This window comes from Enhydra lutris, unplaced genomic scaffold, assembly GCF_002288905.1.
Source record: "Enhydra lutris kenyoni isolate GAN:26980312 unplaced genomic scaffold, ASM228890v2 scaffoldscaffold12, whole genome shotgun sequence".
NCBI classification, from domain to species: Eukaryota; Metazoa; Chordata; class Mammalia; order Carnivora; family Mustelidae; genus Enhydra; species Enhydra lutris.
Genome location: NW_019154096.1, coordinates 65,586,392 through 65,609,365, shown reverse-complemented (window position 1 = coordinate 65,609,365; position 22,974 = coordinate 65,586,392). Strand labels below are relative to the sequence as shown.

The following is a 22,974-nucleotide window of genomic DNA, read 5'->3' as shown; positions in this document are numbered from 1 at the left end:
AATTAAAACTCATACATACATAAATGTGATAAGTGCTATAAATTAAAAAGGTAGGGTCCTAGGAAAGCATACAAAAGGAGAATCCAACCTGGTCTTAGAATGTTAATGGGGTAAGGTATTCCTGGATGAAATTCAGAAATAAGAAAGGCCGTGAAATACTAAGGGACAAAGAGGCATGAAAGAAACTGAAATAAGTTCAAATAAAGTATGAGTTTAAATAAAGAATCAGAGGCTCTATATAAAACTATCAAATTCTCTGATTTGTATATGTAGATATTATCTTTTAATCAATAATTTAAAGGCTTAACACAAACTCCAATCTTTATATGAGAACCAAGTCTTAACTGAACTGAAATACTATAAACAAAGAATATCCTCAAGACATTCAAAAGGACTGAACAGTAGGATTAAGCAGGACATTCTGGAAAAGGAAAGGAACATCACAGGAACAACTGTTAAATGGTTAGGTAATGGTCATGTATATAAAGACGTTGACCTATTTTTCATCTCTATAAAATAGGGGGAAAATGTCTTGTGTAATGGATTAAGAAAAAGAAAATCAGATGCTGAAGCCTATGGGTTTATTTTTTTTAACCTGTCTACTTCCATCATCTGTTCCACACTGCAAAGTTTTTTTCTGAGTAGACATCAGAGAACTACTTATACCACTCCTTGTCAATTAAGGCAACAATCTACATTTTAAAATATTTTATTTGGGGGTGCCTGGGTAGCTCAGTTGGTTAAGCAACTGCCTTCGGCTCTGGTCATGATCCTGGAGTCCCGGGATCGAGTCCTACATCAGGCTCCCTGTTCCACAGGGAGTCTGCTTCTCCCTTTGACCTTCTCCACTCTAATGCTCTCTCTCTCTCTCTCTCAAATAAATAAAACCTTTTTTTAAAAGTTTAAAAAATATTTTATTTGGATTTTGTATTTGTTTGAGAGACTCTAATCATATAAACCCTCTTCTTGTTTAGGAAAATCTCTCTTGTGTGAATTCTGTTCAGAAACAGGATCCCTTCCTACTATATGAATCAGAGAAGCTAAATTCTCTTTATATATCTCTAGGCAGCCAAGGTATGAGTAGGACCTCAGCCAAACAGATGCTACTAAGCAGGACTCTGAATCTTAACAAGTGATACAAAGGTGTAGGAAACATTCAGAATTCTCTCTAGCCATGCCTGAAGCATGTTGTATGCACAGTAAGGATGCCAGTGGGATCCCAGGGTCCAGTGGAGTGACATGAATATCCTAATCCGACATTCCTATGGCTTCATCTTTCAGGTAACCGTGAATCTACCCACCTGCCTTTCCGTTGTACTTGACCCTTTCCAACCAAGGTTCGTCCAGCCTTTCATCTCTCTTCAGAGCTATTGGGGACCCTTCTGTATTAGTTAGGGTACAGGTTAGGAGAACCAAAACTAAGCTGCTTAAATAAGCTAAAACTCAATTTCTCCCCAATGAAAAATTCTAGAAGCAAATGGGCAAGTAATATTGGTTACTAAAGTTATTGTCATCTACCACCATTTGGAAAGATCTCAATGATCTAAAAGTTCCACAGAGCACTTCCACTCGTGTCCTGCCGACCTGAACTTAGTACTACAGCCATACCAGCTGCAAGGGAGGCTGAGAAATGTGGTGTGCAGCTGGAAGGCCATGTGCTAAAAACAAGGGAAAAACGAATTCTGGGCAACAATGGTCTCTGCCATGCTTTCCAATAAGTGCCTTTTCTGCTCAAGTGAGCCAGAGCTGCTTCTGCTCATAATCAAAGACTTCCAGCGACTCAGATTTTGTTTAATTTATGTAAAAGACAGAAACCTGGAGCCACTCTAATTAGGGAATTGATGGCCTGGGGGAAGGGGAGAGACGCTACAACTTGGATGCTGCTTTGAAATTCTCTACATATGAACATAAACTCAATTTGTTGTATCATGATTTTGATGCCTTTTAAAAATTCCTCATCTGTCTTAATGTTTGGAAGCCATCTCTAAAGAAAATTACTTTTTAAAGCTCCCTTTTCCCCTTCTGTGACTTATTAGGACTTAAATAATTTTATTAACTGAAAATCATCACAGAAGCAGATGAGCCCACAGAGGTCCCTACCCTTTAAATAATCTAATACGTATATATCATCTTTGACAACCATACATTATGACATAATTACACATAATACAACAAACCTGTATGCTTTTCAACATGCCTTTCTATAAATTTTTATTTATTTTTTTAAAGATTTTATTAATTTATTTATTTGACAGAGATCACAAGTAGGCAGAGAGGCAGTCAGAGAGAGAGAGGGAGAAGTAGGATCCCCGCTGAGCAGAGAGCCCGATGGGGGCTCGATCCCAGGCCGAAGGCAGACGCTTAACCATCCAGGCACCCCTCAACATGCCTTTCTATAAGAAAGGGGGGGGGCAGTTAACATTGATGGCGCCATCTTCCATTAAAACAAATTCCTCTGTAATTTGGAAAAATTCCTCAAACGGTAAAAAGATGATAGCAAATGATTAAGGAAGAAAGAAGAAAAAGTTAAGGGAGGAAAAAGTATGGTGACGGGTAAGCAGAAATCTTCAAAGGTACCCACAAAAAACTAAATTAGAAAGAGGAACAGAAGCCAGGTGGGACAAGCACTACAGAAATGTTAGGAAGGGAATCCAAGACTTAACATAAAGCTGGGCTTCCCCTCCATGCTTGTCCTCTTTAATAAAATCTCAGTTTCTAGAAAGCAATACTTCTTTTTTTTTTGGTATATTAGCATAGTCCCAACAGAGTAAGTAAAATGAACCAACATAAAAGGATAAAATATAATGGAGGTAGCAATAATCTTATTTTTAACCCAAAGACTCCAATTCCAAATAACACATTACAAAAACGTGTCGGATTTTGAATCTCATAAATCGCCTCCTCAGCTCTCACTTTTAAATATCTCAAGTTCTCTGATCATTCCCCAGATGTCCTAGAAACAAATTTCTCTCTCATTTCCCCCTTATTTCCTCCCCATTCTACGTATCTGAAATAGAAACATCATTTTCTCCCTAGCAGTTCTGGTAGTAATTCCAGCTACTTTAAGCTACACTTCCTTAAATACAAAACCAGGGATCAGGTCTGAAGCTCAAAGGAACCAATATGTATGTCATCTGTCATGAAAGAAGCATAATATCACTTTCACCAAGTACCCTACCCTCAAAACATTCACATCAGCTCAGAGATCAACTCTTTATCTATTAAGAATAGTGGTCTGACTTCTGTACAACATTTTATATTTATTTTTAAAAGTTATATGTAAAATATAGATATATTTCTGTGGGTATAAATATGGGACTATTTATATTATCACTTTGCTTTAAAAGTGAACATGCCCAGTATTTGCTACCCCATTTCCAATTTCTTATATGTAAGAGTCAGGAATTTCCTTTGTCTTAAGGCACTACTGACAAGAATAATAAAATGTGAAAGGTCAAACAAAAGCCAAAAAAAACAAAAGATAACATTTGAGCTAGACTTTATAAACCCCCAGAAAACAAAGCATTTTAAAGAAGAACTAGTTTTAAAAAAAAAAAGAAAGAAAGAATAAAAAAGAACAGAGATGTTCACAGAGAATAGCATACAAATATATTCTTCTTTTGCTTTCAAGAGTGTTGAAATGAGATGGGAGATTGAGAGCCATTAAAGACCACTTTGAAAAACACTGTGTATAAGCTACACTTCTATTTCTCAGGCCTTAATTTCAATAAATGTAAATATATTCCTGATGTACCATTCTCTCCAAAGAAAAGGACATTATTTTAGTTTCAAGACTAAAATGAAAAAAAAAAAAAAATGGTGTACTGAGGCACTTTTTAGGAGAAGAAAGATCACAAACTATTAAAATAACCACTTAATAAAATACATGCTCTTGTAATTAAAGAACATAGAGAAATCTGTCTCTATCATAATCATAATAGGTAATCAAATTTATTTCAGTAAGAAATCACTCATATTTTGTGTTAGTGCAACTAATTTTTTTAATGAGATAACATGGATTTAAGATGGGCATAATTTATACAAAGCCTAAATTAATTCCTCTTAACAAGTACTAAGCATACTTAGTAACATTTTTTTTCTTAAAGTCATCTAAAGAATGATGACTACAACCATATGAGGAGCACGTTCTCTTTGGTTTTTACTTAGGACCTACTGCTACTACTGCTACCCTGTACTATACTATACTGTACACTATACTATACTGTACTATAACACATGATCATGTGATTTTGGATTACTTATTTCTTGAGTCAAAACTGCCTCAATCAACAGGATTAGCATGCTGACACAAAGCAATATGTAAATATTGTAAGTATGTAAATACAATTAGCACAAAGTAAGCTCCAGATATGTAAATACAATTAGCACAAAGTAAGCTCCAGATAGGTAAGTATATGGATAACTAGATGTACCTCTTCATTTAATTCCACAATGACAAAATTTATGATTTTATAGCCAAATACTTAAGTAAGCTAAAACTCTTCAATGTAGTCTAAAATTAATATTTAATCTTAGATACTTATAAAAACTGTTTAGCAATTCTTCCCCAGGAATCTTACTCTTGAATAAGCAGCTGAAATCCTTAATACTAATCCTTAATGAAATTTTTTAAATACTTCAAAAAATAGTCTGTTCTTTTAAAAAATAGCCACAAGAGGTCAGTCTTTCCTAAGAAATAAATTTAAAATCCTGCAGCACCATGAAGACAAGCATTTGCAGTATACTATTACCCATTACAAGTCAAATTTGAAGGCAACCTGCATCAAATTCAGTCAAGTCATCAAATTTTTCAGGATTCAACCAAAAATTCCAGAATATCATACTGATCACACACCCACAATTTAGAAAGATCGCCAAGAAGCACTTGATTCTCAAAATAGGGTATAGACACAACTCTAGTTGTGAAGAAACAAACATCCTAAGAAGTTGATTGTTCATCTGAAAATTCTAAAAATAAAATACATGAGATCTGAGTGTGCAAACTAACAAAACAAATGAGTATAGAATTTCTTTTAATCTTATTAAATATATGAATCAATGTTTCAAAAGCCATCACACCACACATGCTTACCTTGCCAACTATCATTGCAGACGCACAGTTTTTCTCCTGTTAGGTCGCAGTAACCATGATCAGGACTGCCGCAATTGGCTTTACAATAAGGAATATCACAAGCTTCACCCTTCCAGTATTTATCACATTCACAGTACACTTGACTTGGAACAGAAATACTAGTTGTACACTTCCCATGACCAGAGCAATTGTTAGGACAAGAATTAATTCTGTAAAATATAATACATATAGATTCAAATTCAAAGTAATTAAAAAAGAATTTTGATTGACATTTTGTAAACCTTATTTATCACTTTTATGTTGTGTTTGATATGTTCTGTTTAACCCAATTCCACAATGTGACTTCAATTCTTTACTCTGGACCCTTTTATACCTAATGCAATTCAGTTAATATTTATTTGCAATTGACTTTAATTCATTCAATGAGTTTACTTTGAGGCTCCAAACTTCCAAGAACTACACACTCAACATTTGCAGGATCTATACTGTTCCAATCACAATGTTTTGTAAAGAATTAAGTACTCAAACGTTCTGAATATACATTTTATAGAAAATAATTAAATTCAAGAACACCTGAGATTAAATGAAAAGCTAAGATTTAACCTGGTTATATAATAATATTTACATAGCATGCTATCACCTATACACTGCCACGGAAGAATAGGGATGCTTATCGCATTTTATTTTAAAGCCCTTTGACCAATTACATTCTACGACATATTTATTCTTCCTTGCATATATACTTGAGATAAATAGATCCTATAACAGCTTGCTGATTTTAAATTCTAATAGTCTGAAGATATTTAGAACATTTTATTCATGCAGGAAAATTCTCTAGTCATATTCTACATTCCTGAAAAAAAGGAAAAAAAGAAGTGTATCAGGTTCTTCTGTGGGCATTCCCATGAAAGCACCTGGCTCCTCCACTTCATGGAAGTGAGACTTCCAGGCATGAAAATTTATATAAAGTATCAGACGCATAATAGAGTCTTAACAAAAATCACTTTCTTATTTTAGAGGAGACAGTGGTATATTCATTTACCTTATTTTAAGCCTTAATTTCCTCACTTGTAAAACGGGAAAAATACCCACTGGACAGAACAGTTGTAAAGAGAACCAAAGAATGTAGTGTACACAGAGTGTCCAGCACAACCTCTGGAAAGCAGAAGGACCCACAAACTTGGTTCACACGCCCATCTTCAAATACCTTCGAGCACAGACACAGATGAAGCCCTGTGACCCCACATGACTGCTGCTACAAGTCTCCCTAGCTTGTACTTGTTCATTTAATCCTTTACCGACAATCTTAAATTTCATAATTAATTGTCAACCCAACTTGCTACCGTAATGTCCTGAGACTTAGAATACAAACTCAAACAGTACTTTAAGGCATATGATTAAGATTTTATGTCACATAGGAAAAGATCTTATAATTTTGAAATTTAACACACTAGCCTGCTCCTCATATAAAAGACATTTATAAAAACAATAAATCATTTAAAGTCAAGTTATAAGAATCATTATAATACAGAATTTTAAAAAAAAAATACTTACGAATAAAAAATGTTGAAACCAGTTAGATTATATGCAGCATCACTAAAAAAATGTAACAGTGCATAGCCAGATGTTGTAACAACTTCAGGCACAGTTTCATTTCCCCGGATTTCAGGAACAATCAAACCACTGTAAGAGAGCAAAATTGAATGCAATATATATTAATATGCATATGACTTCATCACATTAAAACTTACTCAAAAAATATTGTCAGCATCACTAAAAATCTGTAACAGAATAAGCAACTAGAAGGATAAGCCTAAAACAAGCTTCTCTCCGTTTTTCACCCAATTAGCCCTCCTACTGCTGTCAATGGACCAAAGTTCATTCTCGTGTCACCACCCTCCTCTTCTTCCCTGACACCAGCCGGACCGCAGTGTCCATTTCCCCCTTTATCCTCCTATCCATCCTGTTATAATACTACAGGTTGGTCTCTTAAGTCACGTGCAAACCTTCTCTTAAAGCCGGCAAAGAGCCTTGCTATCTCTCCCTCTGGTGGCAAATTCTGATGAAGCTGGAAGGAGAGTACTCCACCCCAGCGAAGGGACTACAGTGACATTTTGGTTAAACTTGTACACTTCCAGGACACTTATCCAGGTATTTTAGGTCATTAGAAAAAATGTTTGCATACTCATACAACTTATGTTAATATTCCAAAAGATATTTAAGTCCATATTCACACAAAAGAAAACTAACAAAGGGAGGGAGGCGGATATTAATGTGCAAGAGTTCTGAGTCAGTAACCAGTTAGAAATTGCTACTTTTTCCTTTTTCAATCTCCGTATGCATTAGGAAAAATTACATATCTTCATTTACTGATACCATCCTACCCTCTCTAAATCTGTGAAAACATGCAATATGAGAAAAGAAGCTGCTAACAACAAATTACATTACTTGAAATAGTCCATTCCTTTAGGCAATGTTAAATTTATGTATAGGCGTCACCAGGAACTGAACTCTCTCATTCAAATCATATTTGCCAGAACAAAATTAAATACAATAATCAAATGATTTATTTTACAAACACATTCTCAAAGTAAACAAATTAAAAAGCAATCAAATCTTGATGCTTTTCTAATTATTACTGCATCTACTAACCTATGTTTGTGAAGGAACAAAAAATTTTAAAAAGGGACTGTCAAAAGAATTCTAATTCTATACTACCAATCTTAGTTACATATATTTTTCACTATAGTGAGATTACTTTGAAGTAAGTACATTGTTAAAAATAATATTCCCAGGTCTTTATAACAGATATAATTAATCTCTCTGAAACAAAGGACAGATATGTTTACTGGTTATTTATTTATGAGTGTGTGTTTTTTTTAAGATTTTATTTATCTATTTGACAGAGAGAGAGAGAGATCACAAGCAGGCAGAGAGACAGGCAGAGAGAGAGGGGGAAGCAGGCTCCCTGCTGAGCAGAGAGCCTGATGCGGGATTCGACCCCAGGACCCTGAGATCACGACCTGGGCTGAAGGAAAAGGCTTAACCCACTGAGTGTTTTTTTTTAAAGAGTAATTTATTTTAAAAATAAATAAAAGAAATTTAATTGAAGTATTTATTTTTAAAAATAAACTTTAAAAGAGAGGGTTTCCACATCTTATATGACACATCAAGCAACTGGACCAAGTAACCCTTCCACTGAAGTCAACTAGAAAAATGACAAATTACATTAAAAAAAAAAAAATCAGTTTGAAGGTACTGGAGAACTAAGAAGATGGTGAGCCCAGGTACTGGGGCCACTTCTTATGGGCATTTGCTGATTTCAAAGTTGGCAGTGAGGTTTGAAGGGCTGAGAAACTGGGTTGTTTTACAGAGGTAGAAAAACAAAAAGTGGAACCCAAGGTCTTTGCTTTGCCCTGGGACCCCAAGGACTTTAAGTAAAAGTGAACTAGTAAAAGATCAACTCCAGGAGACTGCATTACAGCTTGGGTGTGAATCACCTCAGTATCTAAATTCAGTTGATTGGATTGCTAGTGTCCCCAGGCACTCTCTATAGGAATATATTATCTTTCTAGGCTTCAAATTATTTCTACATGTGATTTTACAAGCATGATGTCCAGGACGCAGCTGTCCAGCACACAATCAAAAAATAACACTTCTCTATTACAATCCATTCACATTCTAAAGTCTTGCCTATAGAATAAAGCCCCATTTCCTTAATGTGGTAAAGAAGAAAGCAGTACTACAGTGATAAGGGAGTATAAAACCTGAGTTATTATTCTGACTATATTACTTACTAGCTAGGCAACTTTGAACCACTCTGAATCATTTTGTGCTCAATTCTTCATTTATGAATGGAGAATTTATAAACTCCATGGCAATAATAATTCCTAACTAAAGGGTTACTGTGAAGATTAAATGAGTTATTATATATAAGGAACTCTTGTATACTGCCTGGCACTAATAACCATTCAGTAGATGTAATGATTACTGTTTATTGGGTAATCTGGCTCCTACCAATCCCTTCACATAGCCTATGATCAAATTACTCATAACTACTTATATTAGCCCAAAACATAAAGCTCTTTAATGCATCTGTGTCTTTGTACATATGTTTTTCTCTATCGAGAATGTCCCATCTGGCCCCCATACTTTGTCTATTCTACTTCTGCCCATGATGAAATTCACCATGAAGAATTAGTTAATTCTAAAATCATATAGCACTCTTTTCATAACCTAATTACAATACTTATATGCTGGGTAAAAAAAAAAAACAACTCTGTGCATGCCGCCACCAGTACCAAACTGCTGTGTACTCATAAAGCCTCCAAATCCTTGGAATTTCCCAAGTGATAGGATTGTCTCCATTATTCATGGGAACTCTGATTGTTCATGCTAATGAGGGGACTCAGGATGGGAGCTGGCCACACCAGAAAGACCAACATACAATTAAAGGGTTGAGGCTTTGAGCCACAAGAAATCAATCCAAATTCCAGAGAGAGCAGGAGGACTAGAGACAGTTCGACCTTGTGGCCAATGATTCAACCAATCATGCCTATATAACGGAAACCCAACAAAAACTCTGGACACCTGTAGCTCAGGTAAGCTTCCTGGATGATGAGACACATTGGCATGCTGGGAACGTAACATATCCCAAGGACACAGAAGTTGTCTGTGATCCTCCCAGACCTCAATCTATGTGTCTCTTCATTTGGCTGGTCCTGATTTTTAACCTTTATCATGAAACTATAATCATAAGTATAGTGTTTCCTGAGTTCTATGAGTCATTCTAGTGAATTACTGAACCTGAAGGGTGGGGGTGGGCACCCCTAAATCTGCAGCCATCTGGTCAGAAGTGTGGGTGGGGCTTGAGGACCTCTGGACCTGCAGCTGGAATCTGAACTATGGGCAGTCCTATGGAGGGTGGGGCACCCAACTATGAAGTCTGACCCAACTCTAGACAGCTGGTGTGTGAATTCACTGCAATGCCTGTACCTTATTCCTTACTATAGCTTCCAGGCTTATGACAGTCTCTGGAGCTGAGGAAGTTATCACGTCTTTGTTGAGAAATGTATATTATGAAACTGGAACAATTTAAACACTTAGATTCTGAACTGTAGTATTTTAGGCTTTTGAGTCCAGAGACTGTCACATCCTAATCCTGGCTCCACCATCTATTAGAAGTAAAGCAATTTCTCTGAGCCTCAATTTTCTCAACAATAAAATGGGGATAACAGCACTTCTACTACAAGATCCCTGTGAGAATTAGATGACATTTAAACTGCCCAGTACACTGATTAGCATCAAGGGGATATTCAATAAACATCTTTCCATCTCCTTCAAGACAGCTAATAGGAACATTTGCTAATGAAAAGTCACTGGTTCCATCTTCACAGTCATATACTAAAACCCATCCTTACCTTACAAAAGTTTCCTTTAGTATCAAGAAAGCATTGTTAAGAGTGTTAATGGAGGGGCGCCTGGGTGGCTCAGTGGGTTAAGCCGCTGCCTTCGGCTCAGGTCATGATCTCAGGGTCCTAGGATCGAGTCCTGCATTGGGCTCTCTGCTCAGCAGGGAGCCTGCTTCCCTCTCTCTCTCTCTCTCTCTGCCTGCCTCTCTGTCTACTTGTGATCTCTCTCTGTCAAATAAATAAATAAAATCTTTAAAAAAAAAAAAAAGAGTGTTAATGGATCACTGTTAATTAATGCAGTCATTACAACTATGAAGAAAACAAATGGAAGGGCCATAAAAACACAATAATGATATCTGAGTAAAATCTAAATTACTAAAAATTAATGTATGAACCCAGAATCTTACCTAATTATCACAAAAAACTATCTTGCAATATAATTATTCATATGACTATTCCATTTTCTATCACCCTTGGATAAAGAGCTATCTGTGGCAACCCCTTAAATAATTTTCAAACAACTCAAAAATTAAATTCTAAAAGTATTTAGAACAATAGCAATATTACAGACTATGTTTAAGATCCTAAAGAGTCACTGTGAAATATTCCTTCAGAAATACAAGTCCTTGGGGCGCCTGGGTGGCTCAGTGGGTTAAAGCCTCTGCCTTCGGCTCGGGTCGTGATCCCGGAGTCCTGGGATCGAGCCCCGCATCGGGCTCTCTGCTCAGCAGGGAGCCTGCTTCCTCCTCTCTCTCTGCCTGCTTCTCTGCCTACTTGTGATCTCTGTCTATCAAATAAATAAATAAAATCTTTAAAAAAAAAAAATTTGACAGGAACAATAAGCTTTTATCTTTATTCAAAATTTTAACAATGATAGAACATATAAGCAATATTATAGAAATAAGAAATATAAGGAATAATTTAATCAGTAACTCTGGTAGACAATAAACTTAGTTAAATTGTACACCAAATCAACATTACATGATCCGAATATTTCCTATGTCTAATATATTTTCTCCTATTCATAAAACATTTTATAATAATTTGTATTACACAGAAAGGATTTTTTAAACTGATACTGAAAACACTTTAATTTTAAAATTAAGTCTGGGGGCACCTGGGTGGCCCAGTGGGTTAAAGCCTCTGCCTTCGGCTCAGGTTATTGTCCCAGGGTCCTGGGAGCCAGACCCGCATCGGGCTCTCTGCTCAGCGGGGAGCCTGCTTCCCTTCCTCTCTCTCTGCCTGGCTCTCTGCCTACTTGTAATCTCTGTCAAATAAATAAAATATTTTTTAAAAAATAAAAAATAAAAATAAATAAAATTAAGTCTGACTACTAATAATAAGTATTGTGAAACAACCAAAACCCAATTCAAGATTGAAAGAAACACATTTGTTATTAAGTCATTACATAAAGTATACCTTAACCTTTTTTTACAGAATTGGAAATTTTATCATTTCACCAAAATAAAAAGACAACTATAAAAAACATATTCATCTGCCTATTATTTCTTTGTTACATAGAGCTCACAATAAGCTACCCAACAGGGGTGCCTGGGTGGCTCAGTGGGTTAAAGCCTCTGCCTTCGGCTCAGGTCATGATCCCAGGGTCCTGGGATCGAGCCCCACATCGGGCTCTCTGCTCAGCGGGGAGCCTGCTTCCTCCTCTCTCTCTGCCTGTCTCTCTACCTACTTGTGATCTCTATCTGTCAAATGAATAAATAAAAAAAAAAAATCTTTAAAAAAAAAAAAAAAAAAGCTACCCAACAGGTATCTCTGAAAACATATTCATATCACTTTAAAAGAATAAATGATATGTGGAAAGAATAAAGGATATTTATCAAGAAATACACGCTTCTGAAAGAGTTACTAAATCAAAATTTAGTTGACAGTCACAGTATGCAAACTTGTATTATAACCATCTTAGAATTTAGCCATCAATATCTCTGCTAAATTTATTTTAAAGCACAGAGCAGTATATATTTAAAATTAATAAATTACAGTTACTGTTCTAAAACTGACTGTAAGTTCACCAATTAAACACTATTACTCACCTAAGAACCGCTATTAAAGGTGCATATATTGAATCTCCATCATAAACATACATATGATCCCAGCTACATTCTGTTGCAAAATGATTGAATCTTAATCTTAACACTGCATTTGGACTGAAAAAAATATTTAAATACATTTAATTAATATGTAACATTCAAAGCAGAGTCTGAAAAATTTTAAGAGTACTGTATTAAAAAACTATTTATAGAAAATTTTGTATACATTCTTAAGTTACCAGTGTAAAAGAGTGATAGAGTCTTCTCTAAATTGTAAAAATGAGGAGCGCCTGGCGGGCTCAGTCAGAAAAGCATGAGACTCTTGATCTCAGGGTTGTGAGTTCGAGCCCCATGTGGGGTGTAGAGATTACTTAAATAAATAAAACTTTAAAAATAAGTGAATTGTAAAAATGACATACAACTTCAAAATCTATTAACAGATTGCATATATAAATCACCATTTTCTAAAAATTTGGTCAGCAGTAAATATTCTAGGTCTTGATTAAAGGGGATATTAAAGAGATTGTATACATTATTGAAGCCATGTTGAACTATATAGTTAATATGCATTGTATTATAAGTAAATTATATTTGAATAAAGTTTATTTTTAAAATTCAACATTCAAGAAGTAACAACTCTTATTTCTACACAACGCTTATTAACTAAAGGCTCTAATATGGTCTTGAAATTGTAATAAAATGGTCTCAATGATATATTAATAAATAAACAAAATGAAAAAAAAGGGGGGAGCACCTGGCTGGCTTAGTGGAGCATGGAGCTCATGGTCATGAATTCAAGCCCCACACTGGGCATAGAGATTACTTAAAAAACAATAAACAAACAAACAAAACACAAAAAATCAAAATGAGACCATAAGTGCTAAGGGAATTAGTAACTTTTAAGTTCTAAAAACTTTCTAAAATAACCCCCCCAAAGAAAAACATTTTCCAAATACACTCTGTAAAAATCAGAAAATGATTCAAAAATAACTTTTATCAATTCATTTATGATCTATTCACAGCATGTTTAAATAGATCGATTCAATCTCAAACCCTAATTACTGAAAAATTTTCCTAAAAAGATAATTAACTCTCTCCTACAAAATGTTCTTTTTTTAACGCCCTTATAACTAAAATGCTGAATCGAATGAACCAATGGCATAATTTAGCATGAAATATTTTTATACTTTCTATGGCATCTTCAAATTCCATAACAAGATGTTTAAAGCAAGCCAGAAAGTGTCCACTTGATTTACTGCCACACTAACATAACTCAAAAATAAAATATATGTAACAAACTATTATCTCGTTAATGGGGTACTATAATTTACATTAAATGTGATATCTAAAAGTTGCGAATCTCATTTTAAAATATCATGAATAATAGCTGAATGAACGATAAGTAACTGAACAAGCTATATACCTATAAAATTATACTGTAGTGCTTTAAAACTGAAATGATCATCTTTATCATTTCAGAATAAAATAATTTAATCCAAATTATATACTTACTAGCCTTCAATTAGCCAAGTGCATTTAGTTTTATATTTATAGTTAATTGGACCATCTGTTAAATATCCAGAAGGTTCTGTTAACCTAGAAAACAAAATCATGAAAACAATTACCTTAAAGTAACTTTAAAACATACAGTAGCATAAGAAAATTAAAAAGACACTTAACCAAAGAAATGGAATGTAGCATTTTCCAATAGGGAGGAATTTCCTATTTTAGGAAAGTTTTCATATTGCCATCTATCTCTCTACATCTCAAAAGAACTTATTTTGGATTTCTCTAAACTTTGACATATTTTGACTGTTTCACTTTGCACAGTGAAAAAACACACTGAAAGATCGAACATTGTACTGATGGGCTTAATGCTTAATGCAAAAATACATGTTGTTAAATTGCCTCTGTATAAAAATAAGATGGAGGCAAAAAAAGGAAGGTCAAATGAACTTTAAAAGATGCAGATCAATGAAATAGAGAAATAGTGTATGTACATACCATTCTGAACTTACAGTGTTAGCTATATTCGCTTTTGGTTTTGGTCTTGCTTTTTTCAGTTCTCATGTTATTTATTCTCAAGTAATAAGTTTTTTATCTATTTATTTTGAGTAAACACACAATGTTACATTAGTTTTAGGTGTCCAACTCAGTGATTTAACAGTATGTCCATTATGCTATGTTCACCCCAACTATAGTCACCATCTGTCCCATTATATCACTGTATTTGTTTTCCACAAACCAGGATTACTGAGGTAGCTGTCACTAGACTTTACTGAGTTTGGGGGCTGCCTGCTTTTATTATCATTTTCTCTTATCTACTTTATACCTAGTCCAAAAACTCAATCAATTCTAAAAATAGGATAAATCAAGGTTTTATAATTATCTTCCATTTAAAACACAAAAAAGACAATTAGAAAAATTCAGTTTTTAGAACTTAAAAACATTTAAAACAAAATCTCAGTTCTACTTCACTTTGTTCTCCTTAGCTCCAGCCCAATTGTTTTATCCACAGAAGACCATACTTTAAGTAATTAAGATACCTTCCTATTTAGCCTTTATATATAATATATGCAAGTACATATATATATACACATACACACACACAGAAACAAACACACAAGGATTAGTCTTTATATATTCACTTATACATAAACACATATACATAATATACACATATGCACATAAATCTCTGGGTCATTATTTAGTTGTAGATAAATTAAATTTTCCTTATAGACTAGTCTTAAGTACACTAGAAAAAAAATTTCATTTATCTAAATAATGGTTGACAGAAATGTCAGTCAATAAGAATGTTATTTGTAAATCTTTCATAATCCCTGCAGATGATTTTAGGCAATAAATGGGCTAATTCATGCTTGGAAAAGTTTTTTAAGAAAAATTCCAATATTCTCAAATTAATGTAACAATAAATCGAGCATTTTCTATGTGTCAGGACCTACGTAAGCACGTATGTGTTACCTCACTTAAAAATCTCTAAACCAGGGGCGCCTGAGTGGCTCAGTGGGTTAAGGCCTCTGCCTTCGGCTCAGGTCATCATCTCAGGGTTCTGGGATCGAGCCCCACATCGGGCTCTCTGCTCAGTGGGGAGCCTGCTTCCCCCCACCTCTCTGCCTCCCTCTCTGCCTGCTTGTGGTCTCTGTCTGTCAAATAAATAAATAAAATCTTAAAAAAAAAAAAGATAATTCAGACAAATCCTGCACTGAAAACAACTTTAAAAAGCTAAGGAAAATGTTTACAATCTTAAAAGCATCTTATAAGTAACAAAATGGTAAGATCTACCAACCCAAGACCCAGAAGTTACAAATTCAAGAGGCAGGCATTCAGAGCTGCTTTTGCTCTGGAAAGACTTGCCTCTTTAGAAGACAGTATCAAAAAGTTGAGTGCTTTTGGCAGCCTAAGATAGGGAGGGAGATAACAGTTGAGGGCAATGGCTCATGAAAGGTAGGGGCTCAAACAATATGGCCCTGTGAACTGAGACACAATGACCAGTAATTAGGGTAAGGCTGTACCAGAAGTAAACCAGCCCCTATGTGGACTGAAGCCTAGCTATGAGTCAACTGGACAGCAGAAAACCTCAAGGCTTAGAACTGGCTTAACGAGTTACCGGAACTGCTAGTATGCCAAAGTTCCTAACAAGATACAAAAAATACTCTCTAAAGAAACGTAACATTATTCTAGACCTCAAATTATTTCTACCAATAATTTCTCAAGTAAAATGTCTAGCATGATTAAAGATACTAAGATACTATGACATATGAGGATGCAAGACAACAAAATAAGAACAAAGGGACAACAGGAAGAGACCTGAAGATACTTCAATTACAGAGACTGTCAGACCTGTCCTATAAAATAAATATACTTTACTAAGCTCAAAAAGGCAAAAGACAAGACTTAAAATTTTGGCACTTAATTAAAAACTGTAAAAGGTAAAAGATATATTTGAAAAAAATAATAATATATATACTAATACTGAAAACTACCAAAATCAAAATTGAAAATTTGAGGCACAGGTTTACACTTAAACACAGCACATTTAAACAGAGCTAAAACAGGATGAGGATAGACCCATTAAAAATATCTAACCAAAGCAGGGACTGAGAACTCAATCCATCGGGTTTTGGTCACTCCACCAGGTGAAATTCCAACAACCTGAAACTCTAGCTGAGAGCAGGAGAAATAAAAATAGGGAGTGGAAAAACAAAACCTCAGATAGCAATTACCATCTTATAACACATTACAGAAACAAAGATCATAACAGCTTTGCATAGTTTCTATTTTCTTGTTATGTGTATATCTTCTCTCCACATTTCTACTTTACATACAAGTTGTTGTAAGTTAACTTTACAATTTAGACTTTAGATAATGGCATATTCAGTATGACTATGACTGAATACAAAGAGTAATTAATACAGCCAATCATAGATATAATGACTCTTCGAACTGCATACTCTCTCCTTTTGGACGAAGGGTGAGAACTTCACTAGGAAGACGTGTATCTTCTTAGATAGAAATGCAGTGCTGGGGGCGCCTGGGTGGCTCAGTGGGTTAAAGCCTCTGCCTTCGGCTCAGGTCATGATCTCAGGGTCCTGGGATCGAGCCCCACATCGGGTTCTCTGCTCAGTGGGGAGCCTGCTTCCTCCTCTCTCTGCCTGCCTCTCTGCTTACTTATGATCTCTCTCTGTCAAATAAATAAATAAATAAAATCTTTAAAAAAAAAAAAAAAAAAAAAAAAAAAGAAATGCAGTGCTGTTTGGTTGCAGGGGAATTCATATATGTTTAGAAAAAAACATTAAAAAGCTGAATAATCAAAGGGTAGTGCCAATTATCCATTGCCTGTCACCTCAAAATCCAGTTTGCCTACTCTGTGAAAACGGATCTGGGCCCTGTAAATACTTTCTTGTCAGATGGCCTGATGTTAAAGCTGTCATGCTTTGTCAACAGAGTGCACCAGGGTTACTTCACGATCTCCTGCAGCTTGGCTTCTCCAGGACTAGGCTCCTATAGATTGTGACAGCCAGCAACCCAGCTACCAAAGGCTCCTCCCAGCACCTCCCCTCAGGAAATTCTGCAGCAGAGTGCCTTCAGCGGACTGCCCTCTGGCCACTAGAACCCCATTTCCTCTGCATGTGATGAGCTGAAAGTGCCTATAAACCAACATTCTCCCAGAATGAATGATTTCTAGCCAATGAATGATTTGGTAAGAGTGTACATACTCCCAAGCTTCCTTTTACCTCTTTGTTAGGATAACACTGCAGTGCATTTTCCCCCCAGTACTTCCTTATGGGATTAAGCTCTGGTCGCCCCCTGTGGTAGTGGACTTGATAATATACTTCTTACTGGCTACTTACTGGTGTACTACTCTGTCAGTGTCCCAGCATCTCCCAGGTATACCACATGTGCCCAGCGCTCAGTGTGAAAGCAGACACTTCTGCTTCAGGGTGATGGAGGGGAGGGTGGCCAAACTAACAGTTACCACCGAGAAGCATATCTTCAGGACAGGATTCTAGTGGATCACTCACTGGGCAGATGGTAGACAAAGTGGTAATAACTCCTGGCATGTTACAGCATCACAATGACTAAGACTCCTACTTGAGAGCTGACATGGCATTCCAGTAGAAGGTTACGCACAAACAACAGGCTAATGCAATAGCTCTAATATTTGAGAAGTACAGTTGCAAGGATAATTAAAGAACTATGGAATGAGTTGATTGCTATAAAAAGTCACTGATAAGCTGTAGGAAGAAAACTGCAGCAGAGTCCCTCTATGAGACACCTGCTCAATGAGCAGCTTTTCCCAATAACCTGTAAGACCCAGTTCACCAACCACCAATTTTAGATACAGTGTAAAAGCCAGGGGACTCTAACGTTCAAAAAATCTCTGTTCCTGAACCCAAGGAGGATCAAGCTGAAAAACAGGCCCAGGATCAGATTGTGAGAGGAGCAGAATTCTAGAAAAAGTTTAATTCACAGCTGTGACAAAACTTCAGTGCTAAAGATAGTGCCCCTAAGAGGAAGTAAAACCCTGATCCTAGGAGGGTGCCATCTGGGTAGATGCACTTGAGAACCTTGAACTCCTATATATTTTTTACACTTTGAGCCTGCAAAAGTCTTTCAGGAGCCAAAGTCGACAGTGAGAAAAATAAATTCCCACCCTCTTTATAGGACTATTTGTTCGTAAGTCACACCAACAAGTAATACCAAAATTGAATTAATCAATTTAATCAATAACAATTGGCTACAGTAATCATGCATCCAAAAACCATGAAATTAGTGGCAGCACCATATACACTGACTATGCAAAAAAGATAAATTTAAAATCCCCAAATATTTGCAACTTAAGCAATACACTTCTAAGTCACCAAGACAATTAGAAAATATTTTAATTGAATAATATTAAAACCACAACATATCAAAATTTATGAGATGAAGCTTAGCCAGTATTTAGAGAGAAATTTTAGCTCTTGATGTATATATTAGAAAACTGAAAATCAATCATCCAAGGTTACAGCTCAAGAAGCTAGAAAAAGAACAGTGAGTTAAATCAGAAGAAAATATATGGAAGGGAATAATAAAGAACAGAAATCTCTTGGGGAGCCTGGGTGGCTCAGTCAGTTGAGGGTCCAAGTGCTGGTTTCAGCTCAGGTCATGATCTCAGGGTTGTGAGACTGAGGCCTGCCTTGGGCTCTGTGCTCAGCGAGGAGTCTCCTTGGGATTCTATTTCCCTCTGCTCCTCCCACACTGGCGCATGCTCTCTCTCACAAATAAATAAATAAATCTTTAAAAAAAAAAAAAAACCAAAAAACTCTTAAATAAAAAAGGTCATACAACAAAGGAAACCAACACAATTAAAAACTGGCATCATGAAGACTAACAATTTTGCTAGAAAAATTTTCTAGCAAAACTAATCAAGAAAAAAAAGGAAAAATCATTAATTACCATTATCAAAAAGGAAAAGAGAAACCTCACTACAGATACTACAGAAAGAATGAGACATTAAGAACTTTCTAACAATAAAATTGATATTTTTATGGTGCAACCACTCTGGAAAACAGCATGGAGTTTCCTCAAAAAGTTGAAAATAGAGCTACCCTATGACCCCCAATTACACTACTAGGTATTTAACCTAAAGATACAAACGTAGTGATCAGAAGGGGCACATGCACCCAAATGTTTATGGCAGCAATGTCCACAATAGCCAAACTATGGAAAGAACCTAGATGTCCATCAACAAATGAATGCATAAAGAAAATGTGGTATATATATACAATGGAATACTATGCAGCCATCAAAAGAAATGAAATCTTGCCATTTGCGATGACATGGGTGGAACTAGAGGGTATTATGCTTAGCGAAATAAGTCAATTGGAGAAAGACAACTATCATATGACCTCCCGGATATGAAGAAGTGGAGATGCAACGTGGGGGGTTTGGGGGGGTAGGAAAAGAATAAATGAAACAAGATGGGATTGGGAGGGAGACAAACCATCAGAGACTCTTAATCTCACAAAACAAACTGAGGGTTGCTGGGGGAAGGGGGGGTCGGGAGAGGGTAGTGGGGTTATGGACATTGGGGAGGGTATGTGCTATGGCTAGTGCTGTGAAGTGTGTTAACTTGGTGATTCACAGACCTGTACCCCTGGGGCTAAAAATACATATATGTATATATACATATACATATATGTCTATGAAAAAATTTTTTAAAAATTTTAAAAATTTAAAAAAAATTAAAAATTGATATTTTAGATGAAAGGAATGGTTCTTTAAATAGTACAACTCGATGAAACCAAGAGAAGAAATGAAAATTATGAATAATCCATCATGCAAAAATCTTAAAATATAATCAAATTTAATCTAGCACTTATAAAAAGAATATATATAACAGTATTCTGACTGAGGTATGTATAAAGACTTGGAGGCTCGGGAAATAGCATTCTTCTGTTGGGGGACTACAACTCATTCAGTGAATCAATGGGGAATGTCTAATGATGAGACTAAAGGGAAATCCAGATGACAGTGGTTACAAGAATGGGAAAAGATAGATTCAATGTTTACTCGGAGTGGTTCAAGGAAGGAACCATAAATTTAATTGCATTAACCCTTTGAGAAATTTAAACTTACCTAAAATTTTTACATTTAATTAACAAAATCATTTGTTGATAAAACATGAAAATCATCCTATGCCTAGCATAAAACCCCTTCAGAGCAAAAAAAGCAGTTATACAGAAGGCATTCCTTAAAAACTCTGAAAGGCAAATACCAGCAACCCTGCTGCATGGGGCAAAAGGTCACAGTGGAAGCAAACCATAGAACACCACACACCTGGGAGAAAAATCTGGGGAGAGATTCTTTGAGAATTAGGGTACAGAAAAACTATCCAGTATGTAAGCCCATACAGGGAACATGGGGAGCCACATGCATTCCCAGAGAAGGCTACATGCTCACAAAAGACCTGAAAGTTAACCTCTGGTTAACTTTTAGACTGAAAGCAAAAAGGAAATTAAGGCTAAGGTAGAGTCATAAACAACCTAGCTATGCAACTGTAGGAGTGCCCTGAAAGAGTCAATCTGCAAAGACTAGAGAGTTATTCATTTTTCCTTGGCTCCAGGCATTCAAGGAAATCGATCTCAAAACACTAGCTGACCACAAGCTAAAAGAATAGAGACTTTAGAGACCATATGCAATAAAGAATTCAGGCATTACAAAAGTAGTTTAGAAAAATCATGAACTACAACCCACATATGCAAAAAAAAAACAAAAACAAAAACAAAAAGAGAGAGACACTTCTAATCCTAGCCTTATCACATCACAAAAATTAACAAAAAATTACCAAGCAGGCAAAGAAACAAATTATGACCCATCTGCAGAGGTTGTCAGAAACTGTCCCCACAGAAACACAGACACTGAACTTGCCACTTCTAATGTTGTTTCTACAATGTATTCTAAGTTTCAAACAACTAATATATTTTTTATTGTGGCACTCCTGTTCATGAATTGAGAGCCATATTGACATGTTAATCTAGATCACACCTCCACAATCTACTGGCCCATTGCCTGTTTGAGTAAATGAAGATTTGCTGGAATTTTACTACACACATTTGTTTACACATGTCTAAGATTGCTAACACACTACAAGAGCAGAGTTGAGCAGTGGCTACAGAGACCATCAGGCCTGCAAAGTCTAAAATATCTATTAACTGGCATTTTATAGAAAAAGTTTGCCAATCCCTGTCCAGATGCATGTCACATGCCTATGTCTTCAAAGGTCTCATCTAGCTAAAACTGCCCAGTCTAGAGTCCATGATCAAATAAACACACTGGACTGTTAAGAAAACTAGCACAAACGTTAAACAAAACTAAAACTAAATCAATTATATTGTTCTCTATCCTTGGTATGAATACAAAATTTGATTAAAACATCATAAAAATGAGAGAAAAAATCAGTAGTTTAAATGGTACAAAGTCTCTGAGATAATAAATCCTATTTATCAAAAAATATAGTTTTGGTATGCCTCGGTGGCTCAGCCAGTTAAGCATCTGCCTTCGGTTCAGGTCATGATCCTAGGGTCCTGGGTTCAAGTCCCGCATCCGGCTCCCGCTCAGCAGGCTCCCTGCTTTTCCCCCTGCCTGCTGCTCCCCCTGCTTGTACACACTCTCTCTCTCTGACAAGTAAATAAATAAAATCTTTTTTAAAAATATATGGTTTTAGTGCTGACAATAACTACTCAAGGAATAGCTGAATCCATTTGGGGAATCTTTATGCACAGTCACCTTTGCAATCCATCCTCATAAGGAAGTCTTTTTTAAAAAGAATGTTTTTAATTAAAATATTGTTTAACAGTTTATACATTTAAACAAAGTAAAGAGTACCTAAAGATTATATTCATTGGTATTAACTATTATTTTTCCTTTCTGCACAGTCATTAATGTATTACACTGTTGAGCTTGCATTTCTTCTTTTTCCTTCACAGAGCACTGTGTATCCTCCACTTCTAAGTGTGCCTTCTCCATCCATCCAACTCCTAATAAAAATTTAAGTGACCTCACCTGCTAGAGCAGTAGTCTTCAAACCTTAATTACATGCTCCCTTGTCAGTAAAAGTTTTTATTACATAACTCAAATATATGTATATTTACCTGTAAATATACATGTACTATTTAAAATACTGTGCACTAGGGGCCCCTGGGTGGCTCAGTCAGTTAAGTGTCTGACTCTTGATTTCAGCTCAGTTCTTGATCTCAGGGTCATGAGTTCAAGCACCACACTGGCCTCCACGCTGAGTGGGAATGAAGCCTACTTAAAAAAATTAAATTAAATTAAATATTATGTACTATAAAGCATAAATTTTAAAAATCAAAATTAAAAATAACATTACTAGAAATCCTAATATTTTCTTCCCACA

General features: G+C 35.7%; 1 protein-coding gene across 1 annotated transcript in view; it reads right to left on the bottom strand.

The window, feature by feature from the left end:
* The window catches only part of LOC111145096 (attractin like 1), a 796,800-nt gene that overhangs the window by 755,119 nt on the left and 18,707 nt on the right, over positions 1 to 22,974 (bottom strand). The window contains exons 2-5 of the mRNA XM_022499729.1: positions 14,064 to 14,147; positions 12,555 to 12,668; positions 6,647 to 6,775; positions 5,093 to 5,301 (exon numbers count right to left, since the gene is read on the bottom strand). Of these exons, the coding sequence (XP_022355437.1) occupies positions 5,093 to 5,301; positions 6,647 to 6,775; positions 12,555 to 12,668; positions 14,064 to 14,147 (536 nt within the window). The remainder of the gene's footprint in view (positions 1 to 5,092; positions 5,302 to 6,646; positions 6,776 to 12,554; positions 12,669 to 14,063; positions 14,148 to 22,974) is intronic.